The 21382-nt window shown below is 35.0% G+C and overlaps 1 protein-coding gene across 1 annotated transcript in view; it reads right to left on the reverse strand.

The window, feature by feature from the left end:
• B3GAT2 (beta-1,3-glucuronyltransferase 2) overlaps window positions 1-21382 on the reverse strand; it is a 92125-nt gene that overhangs the window by 34973 nt on the left and 35770 nt on the right. The window contains exon 2 of the mRNA XM_074237314.1: window positions 15564-15708. Coding sequence (XP_074093415.1) covers window positions 15564-15708 — 145 coding nt within the window. The remainder of the gene's footprint in view (window positions 1-15563; window positions 15709-21382) is intronic.

A 21382-nucleotide genomic window follows, 5' to 3' on the forward strand; every position in this document is an offset into this window, starting at 1 on the left:
TCAACTAAGTAGGAGTCAGTGGAATCCTGGAAGCTAACTGATTATTATAGAGGGAAAATCAAGAAAACCATTACAATAGTCTTGGTGAAAGACTATCACAGAAGCTACCACAGAACTAGGACAGAGATACTGCACATAAAGAGATGGATATGTGCACAAGAAACACTGGAGGAAAAATATACTGATTTTGGCAACTGATTAGACATGGAAAGTGAGGGAAAACAAGAGTCAAAGAAATTGCCAACATTTTGTCCCTGTTAGACTAGTAGGATACCGTGACCATTAAAAATAATGAAATTTGTAGAAACATGTTTTGGGTTGGTGGGGTAAATAGTCATTTGGGAAAGAATGAGTTTAAGAGGCTAGTGGGATATTCGCATTGAGTTGTCTAACAAGCGATTGGAACTATTACACTGAAATTCATGGTAATTTTATGGCTACATATATAGATTTAGGAGTCATCTGCAAGGAGGTTATTAACTAAACTCATGGAAGTTATTAAGATAACCAAGAAAGATACTGTAGAGGGAAAAGAGAAGACCAAGACAAATGGGAAGGACTGGTAGGATGGGTATGAAGAGAACCATGAGAAAGCAGTGTCACAGAAATTAAGGGATCAAAAAACTTTCCAAAAATAATTTTTCTTTACTACATCTTGGATTTTAATAGTGCAGGGACCTTCCAGTGAAGAATTTCTCTACCAATCAAGGAGTATTTATGAAAAACCTACTAGAGATACAAATGCAAAGAACTAAACAGTTCTTATTCACAGGAATGCATGCATTCTAATAGGGGGAGACAAATACATATAACAAATATAAAGTGAATAAATACAAATAAAGTATACAAAGCAAATAGACACAAGGTAATTTAAGAGGGAGGGCATTAGGAACTGGGGAAGTTCAAGAAAGATTTCATCCAAAAATAACAGTTAAGTTGCATCTTAAAAGAAGAGGCTCTATGAGGAAGGAAGGACTATGTTCCAGGAATATTATAGCAAACACAAGGGGATGGCAGATATGATATGTGTAAGGAAAAAGAGAGAAAATCTGTGGGTCTGAATTTGCAGTGGCAGAAGGGATAATGTCCAGTGAATCTGGATAGGATGGTGCTAGGTGATAAAGGACTTAAAGACTAAGCAGATTTATATTTTACCCTATAGGGACTAGGTAAGAACTGATTGACGTAGAAAGGCACATGGTAAGATCTATTTTGGCAGCGGTGTATAGAAAGGACTGGAGCAGTGGAAACCAACCAAAAGACTTGTAATAATTGCGGCTTGAGGTGATGAAGGTCTAAATGAAGGTCTAGCCTGTGTAAGTGCCAAAAATGGCAAGGTATGGCAACCTGATGGGATGAGTGAGGAGTTAAGGTCAACATAGATTGTTTCAAAAGTCTTTGTGTCGTTGTAAGCTAGTAAAGCTTAAAACTTAAAGACTTTGGGGATGCACTGTTTAAAAGTGCTTTCTAATGCAGTGGCACCTTTGCAATATATGGCCTTAGAAAGGACACTGAGAAATTAAATGTCTTGTTCAAAAATCTCATAGCTAGCATGGGTCAAAAGCAGGACTCAAATCCAATTCTTCCTGAGGAAATGCTTCTATTTACTATGCAATGCTATTTCTCAAATAATAAATTACATTTCTAAAAAAGTTTCAATATTTAAACTTCACAAATTCAGGTTGGCCTTTTCCTAGTAGGATTCAATTATTCAGATCTCACTTTATTTGCATTCTCATAAAGGATTTATGATCATATAGTAAAACCTACAAAGATGGTAGACTGAAAAGATGGTGGAGTCAGAAGTCACTCTCCAGCAAAGACAGAGAAAGAAGTTCCTTATCAAGTGGTGATTGAGAAATTAAAGGAAAGGCAACACTGGATTTCTTTTTCCAGTCCATGTTGGCACAGCAAGACAGCCAGAGGATGATGGGCACAGGGGAAGAGTACAGGGTCTAGTTAAGAAGGACCTCAGAGAAGCTGTCTAGCCTCAAACTAAGTCTGGGGCTTGCAGCTGTGTATCCATCTTGGGGAAGACAGACCAGGGGTAAGCCAATTGTTGTGTCACTCTGATCCTATCAGGGTTGTGGGTTCATTACCTCAGATCCTGACAAGCTCAAGTTGCTTGGACCAGGGTCAAGCTTGCAGTTTTAGTTGCTCTGAACTTACAAAGCCTCCCAATCTACTAGTGGGCCAGCAGACTCCACTCAAACTCTGACCAGGATGGGCAAGACTGCAGCTCTCTCACTCAGACTCAGAATCAGAAATGGGAGTCAGTAAAGCTTAGACAGGTGGGGTATCAATTAAATTGCACCCTGCAACATACACTTAGGCTAATGAAAATTAAGGATGCAATATCCTCTCTGACACATTACTTAATACACAGAGGACCAGAACACATACGAAGGGTCACCAGGTAATACCAGGGCCAAACAATGACCCACAGTGGTCCTCCAGAAGCAAATTTTGCCCTATTGACCTCCCAGGCTTCCTTTGAGTCCCCACTAAAATCCCATCTTTTATTAGAAGCCTTCCTCAGCTCCTCTAAATTTTAGTGTCTTTCCTCTCTTAATTACTTCCTATTCATCCGGGATATAGCTTGCTTTGTACAGATTTCTTTGCATATTGTCTCCCCAATTAGACTGTAAATGCCTTGAAGGTAGAGACTGTCTTTTGCCTTTTTTTGTGTGTATCTCCAATGCTTAGCATGGTGCCTCGGTCTTGGCAGGCACTTAATAAATGTTTATTAGTCGATATTGCCTCTGAGCCCAAGACCCAATTAAGGAAATATGACTTGAAAAAATGAAGAAACGAAGAAAATACCACCAATAACGAAATATTAAGAATCAAAAACATAAACCTAGTAGATGAGAATAATTCTAAAACCTCAATTAAAAAATGGAAAGAAAAAAGGAAAAGAAAAAAGCACAGTTTAGACATAACATCAGGTAGAATTTCTAGAAGAAATTAAGCAGGACTTTAAAATTATATTGTAAATGAAATAAAATCTAGAAGAAAAAACTAGAAAACAGAATCCTAGGAAAAAAACAGAAGCATGCTTATTCCATCAGTGCAACAATTGGGAACAATTTTGGGCTGTCTGCAAAGGAGAGTTCCATCTGTATCCAGATAAGGAGCTGTGGAGTTTCAACAAAGTGCAAGGACTATTCCCTTTAATTTAGAAAAAAAAAACAGATATCTTATTGTCTGATCTTGTTACCTCTTAGACTTCTCTTCTCTTCTTTAAGGATATGATTTCTCTGGAATCACACCCAATTTGGATCAAGGTACAACATGGAAACAAAGTAAAGACTGACAGAGTGCTTTCTGTGGGGGGGTGGGAGGTGGGGGGAGGGAAGCAAGATTGGGGGAAAATTGTAAAACTCAAATAATATCTTTAATAAAAATAAATTAAAAAAAACAGAAGCAGATATAACTTCACTCAAATAAATGACAGTTTGAAAATTAGAATGGAACAAATAAAACTCAATGACTCCATAAGACAAAAAAATGCTAGAAGAAAATCAAAAGATTATAAAAATAGCATAAAATGTAAAGTATGTCATAACAAAAAAAAAGAGAATTGGAAAGGATGTCAAAGAAAAAAAATCAGCAGATTCTCTGAAAATCATTACCAAAAAAAACCCTAAATACCATATTTCAAGAAATCAGAAATGAGAAAATGCTTTGGAACTAGTAGATCAGAGTATAAAGTGAAAACACCTGTTATCTCCTTAAATATCCAAATAAAAACTCTCAAGAATAACAGTAAAAATCTAAAACTTCCAGGTCAAAGCACTGCAAAGCTACAAGGGGAAGCATCTGGTCAATATTCCTATGAAGTAGAAGAGAGTTTGAAAAATATTTCAGAAGACAAAAGATAAAATCCCACAACCAAGAATAATATACCTAGAAAAAAATAAGTGTAATTCTATATTTTAAAAAAGTGGATTTTAATGAAGCAGTACAAGAGATGAGAGTGGCAATAGAAGCAGATTGTCTCAAGTAGAATTCTGTGCTAGGCATAGAAAATGAAAGAAAGGAAAAAACCATGAAATTTATAATTACAATTAAAAGCTAGTTTTTTTGCAAAAAAATGTATTAAACAAAAATTGTTACTTCATCTGATTTTAGCAGAGAAAGGGGAAAACAAAACTGCCATTGTCAAAAATGAAAAAAAGGTGATTCAAAATAAATGAAAAAGACATAAAGTAAATTACAGCTACTTTACCTAATTATATGACAATAAAACTAACAATTTTTTTTTGTTTTTTTTTTTTAGGTTTTTGCAAGGCAAACAGGGTTAAGTGGCTTGCCCAAGGCCACACAGCTAGGTAATTATTAAGTGTCTGAGACCAGATTTGAACCCAGGTACTCCTGACTCCAGGGCTGGTGCTTTATCCACTATGCCACCTAGCCGCCCCAAACTAATAATTTAAAGGAAAAGGTTTAATGTTTATAGAAATAAAATACACAGATCATCAGTATGAGAAATAGAGAAATAGAGAATTCAAAATAAGGATTCAAAAAGCTCATTTTCAAAAAAACCCTGCATAAATGTATTCCCAAAGGGAAAAAAAAATAATTCTATCAAATATTCAAAGAATAACAAATTCCAAAAATAAACAAACTCTTTGCAAAAACAGGAAAAGAAGAGATCCTGTCACATTTCTTCCATGATACAAATATGGTTAAGACATATAAATCAGGGAAAGTCACAATAGAAAAAGCAAACTAACACTAATGAATATTAACACAATTATTAAGTAAAATTTTAGGATGATTATATAGGAAGTCTATCAAAAATTTATTTATACTATGAGCTGATTAGATTTATCCCAGGAGTATAAGATAGACAGGTCCAGTATTAGCATATCTGATAAAATGCTAGAAAATAAGTACCGACAAAGAGAAGTAAGATGATCACTTGTTGAAAATAATATAATGACTTGTTTCAAGAATTCTAGACTAAAAATTATTGAAACAACAACTTTTACAGAGTAGCAGATATTTAAAAAAAATGAATATCATAAGCCTTTCTAGGCATTTGTTACCAATAAAATGAACAGTAAGAAATTTTTAAAAATTTCTGTTCAAAATAATTACAAGATATATAAAATATTTGATAATCTACAAGTATGAAATAGAGAAATACAACTACAAAACACTTGACAGAATCGTTGGAGAGCTTTTAGTTGCTATGGTTGGACTAATCAATATAAAAACATGACAATACTATCCAAGTTAATTTACTTTTCCAGTATTATATTATTGATCTGAAGAAACAAAAGGTCAAGAATGGATTCAAGGGGCAGCTAGGTAGCGCAGTGAATAGAACATCAGTCCTGGAGTCAGGAGGACCCGAGTTCAAATTTGATCTCAGATACTTAATGATGACCTAGCTGTGTGAACTTGGGCAAGTTACTTAACCCCATTGCCTTGCAAAAACTAAGAGAGGAAAAAGAATGGATTCAAAAGAAAACTGATTTCCTTAAAGATCAAACAGGGGAATTTTAGAAATTAATAGATTAATAAGGTTTTATTAGCAATCACTATTTATTAGTGTATAATTTAGAATATACATATATCGTTGCTGAAATAGTCACTCATTAAACTAAACTAAATACTATAATGCTTTTTTTTCAAAAAATTAAGTTCCTTTTAGTAAAAGGAGACAGAATCTTGTTCTTCAGCTCCCTGAAGTAAGTTCCTCTTATCAGTCAGTTGTCATTAGTATGATAAAAGTATCATTCCTAACCACAAATATCTGGTTACAAAACAATAATTTATTTTATTTTATTTTTTTTGCAAGGCAATGGGGTTAAGTGGCTTGCCCAAGGCCACACAGCTAGGTCATCATTAAGTGTCTGTGGTCAAATTTGAACTCGGGTCCTCCTGACTCCAGGGCCAGTGCTCTATCCACTGCGCCACCTAGCTGCCCCCAAAACAAGATTACTAAGGCAATCTCACTTTGAAAAGTAGGATGACAGATATGGATGCTAATCCGAATGAGCACTACATTTATTAGTTGCCACAATCAAGAAATGTCCCTTTATACCCCTGAAATGCCCACACTTGAAAAGTTGGCAATAGTATCAAAATATACTCAATTTGCTTCAGGAGGTACCTAGCCTAACCATAAATCAAATGACCTGCCTTATCCAATTGAATTATGGTTAAAAGAAGTTTCTCAAGATTTCTGTGACCTGTAATTCCTCTTTCTCATTATTAAAATGAGCTCTGTAAATCTGTTATTTGTCTCTGACTACTAAGGAGGCAGAGGACTTGATTTGTTGATAACTGCTAGCTTTACAAATAAATTATTCTACTTGGAAGGTTTTGCCTGAGACTTTTCTATTTTAGGTAATAAATCAGTAGAATTAGTGGGAAAATATTTCTAAAAAGTGGATATGAAAAATATCTTACAGTACTACATATCAAACTGCTACAAAGCAGTAAGCAACAGAACTACTTGACACTTATTAAGGAAAAGAGAAGTCAATCATTGGAAAGGAAAAGATATACAACATACAAAAGTAATCAAATATGGGACCACTGTGTTCATTAAAAAAAAAAAAACACCTTACTTTTGGAGCATGGAATCACTAGTTAAAAATAATTCTATAGAAAATTGCAAAGCAGTCTGAGTAGACAACATCTCATATCATATATAAAGATAAGTTACAAGTAGATATATGTCTTAGATAGAAAAGATGACATTATAGATATGTTAGAAGATAAACTTATTGCAACTATGGGTAGGGAAAGAGATCAGGATCAAGCAAACCATAGGGCAGAGTAAAAGAAAAAAACCCCAGACAATTTTGAATTTTAAGACGTGAAATATTTTCAGATAAACAGAATATAGTTAAAATTAGAAAGGGAATAGTTAACTAGGAAAATCTTTTTGCAGGAAGTTTCTCTGTTAAACATTTAATATCCAAGATATATAAGGACAAGCACCATTCAAGGGATACGAACAGGCAGGGCTCAAAGTAAGAAATATAACCTATCAATAACCACATGAAAAAACATTCAATCACTAACAGTAAAGTGCAAATTAATACAATTCTAGAATTTAAGAGAATTGTGGGAATCGAGTAAAGTCATCTTGTAACTTAATTCTGGATCTAGTTCAGTTCCCTTTCTGTTCAATTATGGGTCCAGTTCACTCTGTATTTTGTAGGGGAAAAAAAAACTTTATTCAGTTATGGGAATTGTGAGAAAACTTTAATGTACTATTGCATCCTAGTTCTGTGTGGCTGGGAAGTTGGACCACCTCTACCTGTTGCTTAGAGACCCTTAATAAAGAACCTAGGTTTTGCTGACTAGAAATCCAGTCAGATCCCAAGATTGATGCAAGGAATTTTTGTATAATTACACATCTCAAGCAACCCCCATGTCTCCTCTGAAAACGAGTTGTGTGTTCTGGTCAAATAGTTACAGTTTCCTTGTTTGTTTGTTTGTTTGTTTTTTTGACTAAATACATATAGTTTTTTTTATTTCAGGGAATTGTACCTCTTGGCTCTCTACTTTGTAAAGTCCTTTATTTTTCCTCCGATTAGAAATCAGATGACCTAATCTTCTATCCTGGTCTATATTCCATTAATTATTTTCTTTTAATGCATGAAAATTTCTCTCTCTATTTGGAGTCCAGTGCCAAGCTGAGGAGGTATGGTTCTGATTTGTTATGCAACTGGCATGTATATACATAATAAATGGATATGCTCAGAAACACAAACTTGTTTCCTTAGTTATTTCAGATTTTACCTATCTAAAATTCAATTGCATATCCTTCAAATGGGCAAAAATTTTGAAAAACATAGAAAGGGAAAATGGTAAATGTTGCAAAAGTTATTGAAAAAGATGCACACTAATTTTCTGTTAGTGGAGATATAAATTGGTCTCAAATCTGGAAAGCAATCTGAAACTATGTCCAAAACCCCCTATATTGTACATCCTCTTTGGCTCAAAAATATAATTATTAATCCTCAAAGAAATCAAAAGCAGAGATAAAGTGTACATATAAACAAAAATACAAATATCTTTTTGTAGCAGCAAAGAACTAGAAGTTGATGGGAGTTTCTATCAAATGGGGAATGACTGAACAAATGATGTATATAATATGATTGAGCATTAATGCTGTGCTGAAAAAAATGAGAGAAATAATGGCTTCAGCGAAACTTTGAAAGATTTGCATGAACTGACTCTCAATGAAGTGAGCAGAATCCAAAGAACAAATGCCAGAGTAAAAACAACCTAAAATAACTACTCAACATAATGTTCAGCCACAATTAAAAAGGATCATTGATGAATTAAGCTACCTATCTCCAAACAGTAAAATGATAAAGTCAAAATGCAAAATAAGACATTTTCATACATGGACCATGTCAGGATTTATTTTGCCTGATTATGCATATTTAATACATAGAGTTTTTATTTCTTTCAAAATTTTTTGGGGGGGGAATTAGGGAAGTTTGATGGAAGAGTTGTCAAAATGATATTAAAGAAAAACTTGGAAAAACAGTTCAATGATGTATTTTCAAAAATGTACAGAAGAGAATAGAAGAAAAGTCAGTAAGAAACAGAGACAAAGAGGAAAAAATGAAAAAACAACATGCAGAATTTGCTGTAATTTAGGAAAAGCATGTTACATGTTGTGGAGTTCCAGATTAACATAGACAAATCCTCTTTTTTCCTGTCCTGCTTTGTTTATAGAAATGCTTGTCTTATTTAGGTTTGTTAGGTTAAGAATAAAAAAGTAAATGGCAACATCCTGGGATACAAAAGATAAAAATATTTTACAATCTTAAAAAAAGATTATAGTCGTGGTGTACACAAAATACAGCCTAGAAATGCTTGTACATTTATTCAAGTAACCATTAGACTGTTCTAATAATTACAGAATCTTAGTTTTAGAACTTTATTTATTTACTTTCTCAAAGTTGTTTTAAAGATGAAGAAATGAAGGCCTTATGAGGATCAAGAAAGCTGACCAAATTTAGAATAATAGTAGAACTAGACCTGGTTTTTTCATCTTATACAATGCCTCCTCTCTCGTTCCCCAATTTTTAGATTCATCCAAAGATCTGAACTTTCATCCTCTCTGACCTGATGCATGAAATAATCAGTAGTAGATATCTGGAGGCAGAGTACATAAAGTGAAATTGCAGCTCTGCCACTTATTAGTACAGTGACTAGTCCAATGTGGACATTTTAAAAATAAATGTTTGGTTCACTTGATCCTTCATGATATCTGTGTGATCTTGGGAAACTTACTGTGAACTTCAGTTTTTTTTTTGTTTTTGCTCTCTTTTTAGTTTTTGCAAGGCAGTGGGGTTAAGTGACTTGCTGAAGGTCACACAGCTAGGTAAATTATTAAGTGTCTGAGGCCAGATTTGAACTCAGGTCCTCCTGACTCCAGAGCTGGGGCGCTATCCACTGTGCCACCTGAACCTCAGTTTTCACATTTATAACATGAGTTTAGATTGTATTACTTTTAATATTCCTTTAAGCTCCAAATCTGTGCTTCTATTCTCCTAAGATATGTTGTCATTTTAATAGATTATTTCAAGAGTTAACCTTGGTCAAAAAGTATTAATCACTTGACGGCTGATTTTATTATGATGAAGTTTTTAGAACTTATCTAGACTGGACAAGAGACACACAAATTCATTGAAGGTGACTCCATTCTGGCTTAGGAAAATCAGGTGGAGTTTGGAGTCCACTGACATAGCTTTCAAGAATTCAGGGTCATTGCCATATCAGGAGAATGCACTGGAGAAGGTCTGTAGGACTAGTTACCTTTTTCTCTGAATAAAACACAAGAGAGAGCTTTCCTAAGAGGAAAATGATTTTTTTTTAAAGGAAACTCTGAACCTTCATGTAATTCAAAACATCTTGATACTTTACATAATTCAAAAGCTTTGAATTCAGAACTGCATCAGATGCTTTTGCTATAAATTTCATTTTTTTCAAACAACCATTCTATAGAAGGGACAAGGTTCAAAATCTGACAAGCCAATATAAATTAAAATATTGGTCTAATGGTTTCACTTGAGAGTATATAATTTGCCTTGTATAACTGGGTAGTATATGCCTGAATCCAAAAAGCATTTGCAAATCAATGCAGCTATCTCATAGCCATACAAATAAAGGAAAAGTGGTAAAATGCTAGGGTTAGAGGACCAGGACTGCCTTCTGGTTCTTTAAGAATGTTTCAATCTGTGAATAAGCATATTTTATGTTCCCACCATGTGCCAAACACAGTGTAAAACTATGAGGCTTAAATAAATACATAATCAAACCATTCTCACATCATAATGGTGGCAACAATATATACATATGTATGGATATATGGAAGATAACCTCAGAAAGAATGCTCAGGGATGAAAGGGAATAGGGAACTAGAGCAGAAATTGAGAAAGACCAACTGAGGGAGGAGAGATTTGACCTGGAAGCATAGAAGAAGTAGTTTTTTGAGTGGAGAGAAAATATGACTTCAGAGAAACTTCAGAAGATTTCCATGAACTGACTCAGAGTGAAGTAACAGAATCCAAAGAACGATGGCCAGAGTAAAGTCCTAAAAGAACTAATCAAGGTTATGATCAGCCACAATTACAGAGGACCATCGATGAATTAAGCTACCAGCAAAGTGATAAAGTCAAGATACAAAATGAAATATTCTATCATTCATTATCTACTATGTGCTCAGCTAAATATAAGCTTCTTGTGGGCAGGAACTAGTTTGTTTATCTACATTTCAGCAACTAGAACAGTGAGTGACAAGCAACTAAGGAGCACTTAAATGCTTACTATTTGACAGACCGATTGACTGATTACAAAACATTGAAGTGGGGTCTAAGAGATATGTAAAGGAAAAAAAGATGACATCCTTCTCCTCAAGTAGCTTAAACTCTAAGACACTTTGTAAGCACCAGGGATACAAAGAAAGGCAAAAAAATTCTTGCAGGGAGATGGACCTAAGATAGCAGGTTGAAGGCAGGAATTTCCAGAAACTCTTCCCCAGAAAATTCCAAATGCCATAAAATTATGACTCTAACTAAATTATAGAGTAGCAGAACCCACAGAAAGACTGAGGGGAACAATTTTCCTTTCCAAGACAATTTGGTAGATCAGCGGGAAAGACCTATTCCTCTGGACTGGGTTTGGAAAGAGCCACAGTGCAACCAGGTAGCAAACCAGTTCCAGCCTTTCAGGTTTAGCCTTGGGGCACCTGGGTCCCAGGGGTCACCTGGGTCTGTGGCAGCAGTAGTGGTTTCCAGACCTCTTGGCCCAAGGATTGCTAGGGACAGCTTGGAGGGTCAGTGGGAGAACTCTGCTACACCAGAGTGATGCCACGGGAAAACCTCCACTGGGGTACCTGAGGAGTCACCAAGCAGCTATTTTCAGTGTGCTCCATCCCTAGAAAATAAGGCGGTGGGGAGAGACTGCAAAGGTCTCTCTGCTATCCCTTGGGCAGGACTCTGCTGCTTTGCCCATACTCAGATTGAGGGCCCAGTCTTAGACTAGGACTCTCCTCACAGCTTCAGGACAGGGGGGAGTCATCCACAGAGGTCATCCACAAACCAAAGCACAGTCCAGGAGAGCAGTCAGAGCCTCTCCTAAGACATTGGAAGAATTAAGGTCCCTGGGTGGGGGTGTCCCAAAAGAACACCAAAAGCTTTGAAACACAATAAAATCAGGTCATAGGCTGGAGAAATGAACAAACAACAGAAAAAAAAAGAATCTAACCATAGAAAATTACTTTGGAACTATTAAGAATCAAAAATATACACTCAGAAGATGACAAAGTCAAAGTTTTGGTATCCAAAGCTCCAAGAAAAATAGGAATTGGTATCAAGCTATGGAAGAGTTCAAAAAAGACTTTGAAAAGCAAGAAAGGGAGGTAGAGGAAAAATTGAGAAGAGAAATGAGAGCAATGCAGGAAATCATGAAAACCAAGTCAGCAGCTTGGTGAAGAAGATACAAAAAATACTGAAGAAAATAGTATGTTAAAAATCAGTTTAGGTCAAATGGAAAAAGCTCCAAAAGATCAATGAGTGCCTTAAAAAAGCAGAATTGGCCAGATGGCAAAGGAGACAAGCTCTCTGAAGCAAATAACTCCTTCAAATGTAGAATGGAGGTAAGGGAAGCTGATGATTTTGTGAGAAATCAAGAAACGACCAAACAAAACCAAAAAGAATGAAAAACTAAAAGAAAATGTGACCTAGAAAACAGATCCAGAAGAGATAATTTCAAAATTAGCAGGTTAAAAAAAGTCATGACCAGGAAAAGACTTCATTTTTCAAGAAATAATCCAGCAAAATTGTCCTGAGATCCTAGAAGAAGAGGGTAAAACAGAAATTAAGGGAATCCACCAATCACCTCATGAAAGAAATCCCTCACAAAAACTTTCCCAGGAATATTATAGTCAAATTCCAGAACTCCCAAGTCAAAGAGAAGGTATTACAAGCACTCAGAAATAAACAATTCAATTGCCATGGCAGTACAGTCAGGATTTGACAGTGTCTACATTAAGGATTCATAGGATATCGAATGTGATATTCCACAAGGAAAAAAATCAACTATGGAAAAGCTCAAAAAAAGACTTTGAAAAGCAAATAAGGGAGGTAGCAAAACCAAACATCCTCTTTTAAGGGGAAAAGATGGCCATTCAGTGAATTAGGGGAATATCAAACTTCCCTGTTGAAAAGATCAGAGCTGAACAGGAAGTTTGATCTTCAAGTACATAACTCAGGTGAAGCATAGAGAAAGTGGATGAGGAGGACTAATTTTGAGGGATTTAATGATGTTGAGGTGCATGTATTCCTGCATGGGAAAAGATACTGATAACTCATATGAATCTTCTTATTTATAAGAGCTGTTAGAAGGAGCATATATAGACAAGGCACAGGAGGAAGCTTAATATAATGATTTAATATTGTATAAAGATGGAGTCAATGTGGGCAGCTAGGAGGCAGAGTGGATAGAACACCTGGAGTCAGGAGAATTTGAGTTCAAATCTGACCTCAGATACTTATTGTGACCTTGGGCAAGTCACTTAACTCCATAGTCTTGCAAAAACCCCAAAACACCCCACCAAAAAAACAAAATTATAATAAAAATGTAAAAAGAGGGTAGCTAGGTGGGGTAGTGGATAAAGCACCTGTCCTAGAGTCAGAAGGACCTGAATTCAAGTGTCAAAAGACTTAATAATTGCCTGAGTTCAAATCTGGCTCCAGACACTTAATAATTGCCCAGCTAATAATTGCCTGGGCAAGTCTCTTAACTTTACTGCCTTAAAAAAAAAAAAGATGGAGTCAACGGGTGATAAAGGAAAGTATCAGATTTATGTTTATTTTCACAAGATTACTGAAGTAATGTGAAAATAAATAAATAAATCATTAAAAATCAATCAATCAATAAAAACACATCATTAGTTTAGGTGTTGGTTGAATTGAATTAAAGGTAGTAACTATAGAGGCAATTAGGTGGCACAGTAGATAGAGCAGGGCCCTGGAGTCAGGAGGATGTGAATTCAAATCTGTTCTCAGACAATTAATAATTACCTATCTATGTGACCTTGGGCAAGTCACTTAAACCCATTGCCTTGCAAAAACCAAAAAAAAAAAGTGGTAACTATATTTATTTGAAAGCAATAATCTTTTTCTTTTCAAAACAAACAAAGAAACATAAAACAGTTCTTGCCCTCAAGGAGCTTACAGTTTATTGGTACAGACTAAATGCAAATAACTATGTAAAAGCAAGATAAATAGACATTAAACTGGAAATAAGGAAGAAGACATTTTCATTAAGGAATACCATGAAGAGCTTCTTGAAAGTGGGATTTTAGGTGAGAACTGAAGAAAGAAGGGAAACTAAGAGATGGAGAAGAGCAAAGAGAATTCCAAGCATAGGAGATTAGCCAGTAAAACTGCATAATGAAAATATTCTTCCAGCCACACTGATTTTTTTGCTATTTCTGACATATGAAATTTTATCTCCCATTGTAACACAGTTCAGGCTATTCCTCATCCCTAAAATACATTCCCTCCTCATTTCTGCCTCTTTGTAATATTAGCTTTCCTCAAAGCCTAGCTCAAACCTCACTCCTCCTCCTATATGAAATCTTTCCAGGCCTCATTCAGTTGCTAGTTTCTTCCCCACCAAAATATTACCTCATATTAAATTTGAATATACTATACCTAATTGTGTACATGGTCTTCCTCTATATAATATAAGCTTCTTGTAGTCAGGAATTATTTCATTTTTTTTTCTTTATCTCCCCAGTGCCTATTACAATGGTTGGTACATAATAGGCACTTAATAACTGTGTACTGACTTGAATCACTGAATTTCTGCTACCAAGCCTGGCCTCTAATTTTCTTCTCCACTTTTAAATGTGTTTATAGGAGAAAGAATACTCTCATTAAATGTTGAATTATTCATACTTATTCATTGTTTTTACAGAGAGTTGTGATTCTCAAAGTTTCATCATGCATTATGAATTTACATAATTCTTAACTTGAAAATTCTATCCAAATTCAAGAAGTAGGGAAAAGGGTTAGTCATCAAAGTTTGGATCAATAGGGAGGGCGACTGTCCTTGGGTACTAGCTTGTTGGGGGGTAATAGGGTTCTTGACACTACTTCCTTCAATCTTCTCATGATGGTCAACTGAGCCTCCATTACCAGAACACTAATAAGAATAACTCCTTTTTGAAAAATCATGTCGTTTTTGTAATCCTTCTCTTGTTAAGAAAACAGCTGTTGCCACATTAGAATTCTAAGCACTGGGGATTCTGTCTTGCAGTTGAGATGTACACACAAAAGATTGACCAAGCATGGGCTGACAGAGAGACAGAATTATGCTTTATGGTTGAAGATTGATGACATCAATTTTGAAGCTTTTCTGCCTTCATCTACTGGGTTGTAGATGTCAGTGATTTTTCCATGATGCCTTGTGTTTCAAAGTATATTCTGCCACAGTTATCACTGTCATCATTTTATATATCTCACAGAAAATGAGTCATTTCATGATAAAGCAGCATCTTTGGACAAGTGGCCTAGCAAAGGCCCTATTCCACTTGCTAGGGCTGGTTACAGAATGCAAACAAGAAAGACTCCATGCAGAAAGTAAACAAACAAAAGACTTATAATGCAATTTTATGTTATTGTAGCAACCACTTTTAAAAAATGAAACAGTTATGTACTGTACTTTTTTTTAAAAAAAGTCTTGCACATACTACAAACTAATCAGTGTGCACAGGGTTAATTTTCATTTTTCACTCAACCTAACCTCCACCCAAGAAGTTTCAATGGTAGTTAAACATATGGCATAAGCATTTTCTACTTGCATAATAAATTGCTACTTTTCTTAACTGACTACAGTCAATGGTTTGTTAAATATTTCATTAGGTCAAAATGGTATAATTTCAGGGGCATGTGGATTCCAATTGAGCTTCTAAAGTTATATTTCTTATTTGTACAGTGAGTTTCTAAATAAAAAAGAAAAACAATATTCATGAAAGGAAAAAAAAGATGCCATTGGTGCCCACTTACCTGCCATGTCTATGGCAAATGGTCTATCAGCTCTCCAGCCTGTATACCAGCCCACGACTTTGCCATTTTCCACCAAAGGGCGTTCATATCGCCGTCCACCAACAAGGCCCACTGGCCAGACCGAGACCTTTCTTGTTGTACGCATCTATGAGAAGGGGGAAAAAGCTCTGATGTAAATGTTTTAGAATATGGATTGAAGAAGGGGAGTATGGAAGTAGTCTTTTGCTTCCATTCTTAGAGACAAACATAGATATTTTCAAGGATGGAAAGATCTCTGACCCATTTATGTTCTGAGTTGTTACATTAATGTAAAAATTATTTAAAGACTTTGTACTAATAATTGAGTACAAATTCATTTACATATTTGTTTGTAGCCTCTGGTCCTGAAAATAGTAAAGTGGGTGTCAATATTTTCTTAAAAAACACCATTTTCTGGCTTCAATTTTTAATAATACAATTCTTCATTCAATTTCTCCATGTTTTCCTTTATTAGAATTTCATTGACCTGGCAAGAAAAAGTGTGGCATAAAAGATAGAAATCTAGCCTTGGTGTCAGCAAGCTCTGGATTAAGCCTAGGCTTCTGACTGAGACTGGCTATCTAACCCTGGGCAATTCACTTAACTTTAGGACTTCCAGACAGTTCTAAGACTTTAAGCTGCATTAAAATGCAGAGAATCATATACTGTTGAGCACTTCAAAGTGTGGATTTTTCTTGTTTAGGCTGTATAATCCCTGGAGTCTATAAATAAAGTATCTTTGCCAGGAAAACTGCAACCTGCAGTTAGGTAGACCTTTACTTCAAATCAGACTCCAAATACTTATAAGTTGTGTAAGGCAACTAATTTAACTAAGGAAAATAATTTAAGGCAACTGATTTAGCATTCCTGTCTCATTTTCTTTATCTGTAAAAGAAAGCTAATAACAGTATTTAACTTTTAGACAATGTCATCTAAAAACAAATATAAATTTTGTTTGCTTGTAACAAATATAAATTTCCCATTGTAGCAACACAAGATGGCACCAATATCCTGGAGGGGGATAATTTTCTTCTTTGTAGAGGTTTTTTCCTGACCTAATGGAATTCATGATAACACATCCTGAGTTGAGGGCTGCTCCTTTGATGGACAAATGACTTTATCTAATTTATGATTCTGTATAGATAAATTCTCCCTAAATTCCACTTTGAGTTTGATTCCTAATCAGGACCTAAGCATGTGCAATGGCAAATCTAGAGAACTCAATAAAACACATAATCTAATTTCATTTATTCTTTCTTAAGATCAAACTCTTGAGGTTAACACATTAGCCTTAGTTCTTTATTAGGACAAACTGGAAGTTAACACATATTAGTTTAATTCTTCATTAAGGTCAAACACATGAAGGTTTACAGGATCAAATGAGATAGCGAAAATGCAAAGCACTTTGCAAACCTTAAAACTTTACATAAATATTATTATTGTTGTTATTACTATGACTGAGTTCAGTAGACAGTTCTGGCTGAATGACCCTGGGCAAGTCACTTAACCTCTGCCAACCTCAGTTTCCTCAAGTGTAAAACAGGAAGAATAAAAACACTTATTTTCGGGATTATTTTAAAGATCAAATAAGATCATCTGTGTAAAAGACATAGAATAGTATCTGGCATAAAATATAAATGCTACTTATAACAATGTTATCATTATAATGTCGTTGATGGTATGGCGATTTGGTTCATCCCCCCACAACTTCTGCATCTACAAAACTGTGTAAGTCACTAATGCTCAGAATTGTAATCCTATAAGACTGTCAATCATGAGAAAGCGGTAGATGGTGTTCTTTCCTATTGATCCTCTTCACATATTCTTTGCTTCAATCTGACTGGCTTTCTTTAAATTCCAGAAACAACACTGTCTCCCATGTTTACCTACCTTTATGAAGCTTGTGCTCTCTTATCCCCACTCCTCCATATATATATATATATATATATATATATATATATATATATATATATATATATATATATATATACATATATATATATATACACATTATATATATTATATATATATACACACATATATACATATATATACATATATGTATATATATATTTATATCTATACATATAGGGTGCTTAATAAATGCTTTTTAAATTGAACTGCATTCAATTGTTCTCACTAAAGCAAGGCTGTTGGTATAAATGAAGTTTTTAATACTTTTTGGGAGAAGGGAAGGTATTAAGAAGTAACAGGTATTATAAAAAAAACAGAAAGCATCCATATTAAAAAACAAATGAGAATGATATAAAGGCTGTTCTAAAATGGTTAATTAACTCTCAGCAGAACACCTTATTTCTCAGTCATTCAAAGGGAGAGAGGTTTTAACCTGGTGAACTCTCCCTTCTCTGAATGCACAGAGAGTCTCTACTACTCCTGTGGCAATTGTTATAAACTCTTTCTTGTATTGTTGTCTAGGACAGTTATTTAATCCTTGTATCACTGTTTATCCTCTCCTGTCTTGCCCCTCTCAATATAACATTAGAATTTTATGAATAAAGCAATTTAAAACTATTATGTTTTTATTTAATATTATCCTAGATTAGATCTGCAAAAGATGTCTTTAAAAATTATATATATATATATATATATATATATATATATATATATATATACTTCAGTTTCTTCTCAAATTTCCATTTTCCTACTCCCTGAAATGCTAATCCCTCCACCCACCCTGAACTTCAAGATTCCAAGAAAACTGTATCTCTACTCAGTCTTTACAATTAGATTATTATATTACTCTTTGAGAGTAAACACCATGTCTTACAATTCTTTGTATCCTCCCACAGTACCAAAGAATGATGCTTTGCTCCCAGAAACAGTTACTCATAGAATATGAGCAATGGAGAGAGCTGAACTTAAGAGTCAAGAAGACCCAAATTTATACCCAGTTTCAGACCCTTACTAACTGGGTGACCCAGGACAAATCACTTAACTTCTGTATCTTGCTTTTCTCATCTGTAAAATCTGTAAAATGTTATACTTGCATGCCTGCCCTACTTTCCTCTGTTGTGAGGGTTAATCACTTTAGAACAGCCTTGATAATCAATTTCATTTGTTTTTTTACGTTTTGTTGATGTTTTTTGTTTTTATATCTCCATCACATCTTAGTACCTTCCCTTCTCCTCCAAATTAATTAAATATCATATTTGTTGGGCAGCTAGTTGGCTCAGTGGATAGAGCACCAGCCCTGGAGTCAGGAGAACCTGGTTCAAATCTAGCCTTGGACTTTTGGACAAGTTACTTCACTCCCTTGCTTTGCAAAAAACCAAAAGTAAAAAAAAAAAATTAAAAAGACCATATTTGTAAAATACTGAAAGCTATGATTTAGAAGATAAGCAATAAATCAATATTTATTAAGTAACTGTTATCTGCCAGGAAAACATACTAAATACAAAAAAACAAGTAAACCTGTCCCTAACTTCAAGGAACTTGAGGCATACTGGGGAGATAATGTGTATGCAGGTAGAAATATAAAAGATAAATACAAAATAATTTGGGGAGAAGAAGGAGACTTGGTGGTTGGAATGATAAGGAAAAGCTTCATTATGAAGGTGGGGCTTAAGCTGAATCATAAAGGAATGCACTTTATCACAGAGGTGGAGAAGCAGGCAGAAAACTAACTTTATCTAGTCTTATTAACTTAAAGATGGGAACCTACTAAAACTGGAGCCCATTACATGTTAAGTTGTTTGTTTCATGCCAGAAAAGATAGAGTTCAACATATACTTTCAAAAATCCCCTGCATAAAGTACTATTTTAAGTCTTACATGTGTCCCTGTTTTACTTTTCTTTAGGATGAAGAGAGTAAGAGACAGTTGGTGTCTATTACCTAGAGGAAAACCAGGAAGATCAATTTTTTTCCTGAATATGTTAAAAGAAACTATGATTTGTCAGATTACACCTACAAAAATGAAAGAGCTTCAGAGGCCCTTAGGGGGAAAGATACATTTTTGTTTGTTTTCCAGGACTCAATGTTGAATTCCCAATCATATTCATAAGCACGTAACACCAGTCTATGCATCCTCTGTTCTGGCGAGAGAGCTTGCCAGACATTTCAAAGGAAAATAGTGCAGCTATTTACAGAACCTCTTCATTTCACCCTTGTGATATATTCTTTGTTCTGTGTCCTTTTCACTCAATCTACACTCTTTAAGGAATTCCTTGACAGCCATTTTCCCTACAAGTGAAGGGGGAAAAAATGTAACTCACTATTACCATTAAATGTAAAAATGCTTTCACTGAATGAAAATACTTCTAGGCACTTAAAAGTCTAGTTACTCTCTTAATGTGAAGCAGTAGTTACAGGAAAAGTATCACATTTTATACCTTATACAATCTAAATGGCAAAAATATAAGATTTGGAACCAAGTTCAAGTCAGAAAGGAGGGAACTAGTCTTTTTAATAACCTTTAAGTTCTAATTCATTACCTGCATGCACAGCCTACCTTCCTTTTCCACTTAGAGAATGGGGGACACTAGAAAGATGTGTGAATTTGGGGTTAGTTGACTTGGATTCAAATTGATAAGGTCATCTGTATGACCTTGACCAAACTGCCTCCGATTCTTCTTCTGTAAAATAAGGGTGTTGAACTAGATGACCTCCAAGGTCACCTCCATTTCCAAATCTCCAGTGCTTTCACCCAATATTTCAATTTGCCCAAGTAGCTGCTTCTTCCTTTTACTTTTTTCTTGCTCCCTTCAGCCTCACACTAACCCACATACAACATGTAATATGAAAAATATAGAAAATAACCAGCTATAACTCATTGCCAGTATTCATTCCATAGGTTCACTGGACTGGAAAAGACATAAAGGTTATCTAGTAACAGACGGACACTCCTCCAGGCTTAAACATCATTTAGGTCAGCCCAAGGAATGTGTGAATTTATGCCTACTCTTAAAGATGTCCAAAGAAGGAGGCTCTGTGACCTTTCTTTTCTCTAGTGTCTGCTGATCCTTACCAGTTCTTGCGTGTGTGTGTGTGTGTGTGTGTGTGTGTGTGTGTGTGTGTGTACAACCCAATTCTTCTTACAACCATTTTAGCTTATATTCTTCTGACTGCCATTCAGTTTTTGGAGAATAGTGGATCATAGTCTCTTCATTTACTTAAATGTTTCATAAGACTACATTTAAGTAATTGTTAAGAATGTGAGATCAAAGAAGGAAAAAAATTAAATCAATAAAATCATTATCTAACCTTAAAGTTTGTAAAACACTTTAACCTCTTTTTGGGGAAAAGTGGTATCATGGAGTATTTTATAAAAAATCTATGATTATCTATGGGGCAGCTAGTAGATAAGAGTCTAAGGTTTGTAGTCAGTAAGAATCATCTTCCTAAGTTCAAATCTTACCTCAGACACTTATCTGTGACTCTGGACAAATCACTTCACCCTATTGATCTCAGTTAAAAAAAAGAACTAGTGAAGGAAGTGGCAAACTATTCCAATATCTTTGCCAAGAAAAACTCAATGCGATCACTAAGAATTGGATACAACCAAAACAACTGAACAACAAAAAGCACTATCTTTTTTTTTTTTTTTTTTTTTTTTTAGGTTTTTGCAGGGCAAATGGGGTTAAGTGGCTTGCCCAAGGCCACACAGCTAGGTAGTTATTAAGTGTCTGAGGCCAGATTTGAACTCAGGTACTCGACTCCAGGGACAGTGTTCTATCCACTGTGTCACCTAGCTGCCCCTCAAAAATATTAATGAAAGGACACTGCAAAAAATCATGCAGGGGGTCCAATTAGAGGTCCTTATAGCTACATGTAGGAATAAGTT

Source organism: Macrotis lagotis, chromosome 5, assembly GCF_037893015.1.
Source record: "Macrotis lagotis isolate mMagLag1 chromosome 5, bilby.v1.9.chrom.fasta, whole genome shotgun sequence".
Classification (NCBI taxonomy): Eukaryota; Metazoa; Chordata; class Mammalia; order Peramelemorphia; family Peramelidae; genus Macrotis; species Macrotis lagotis.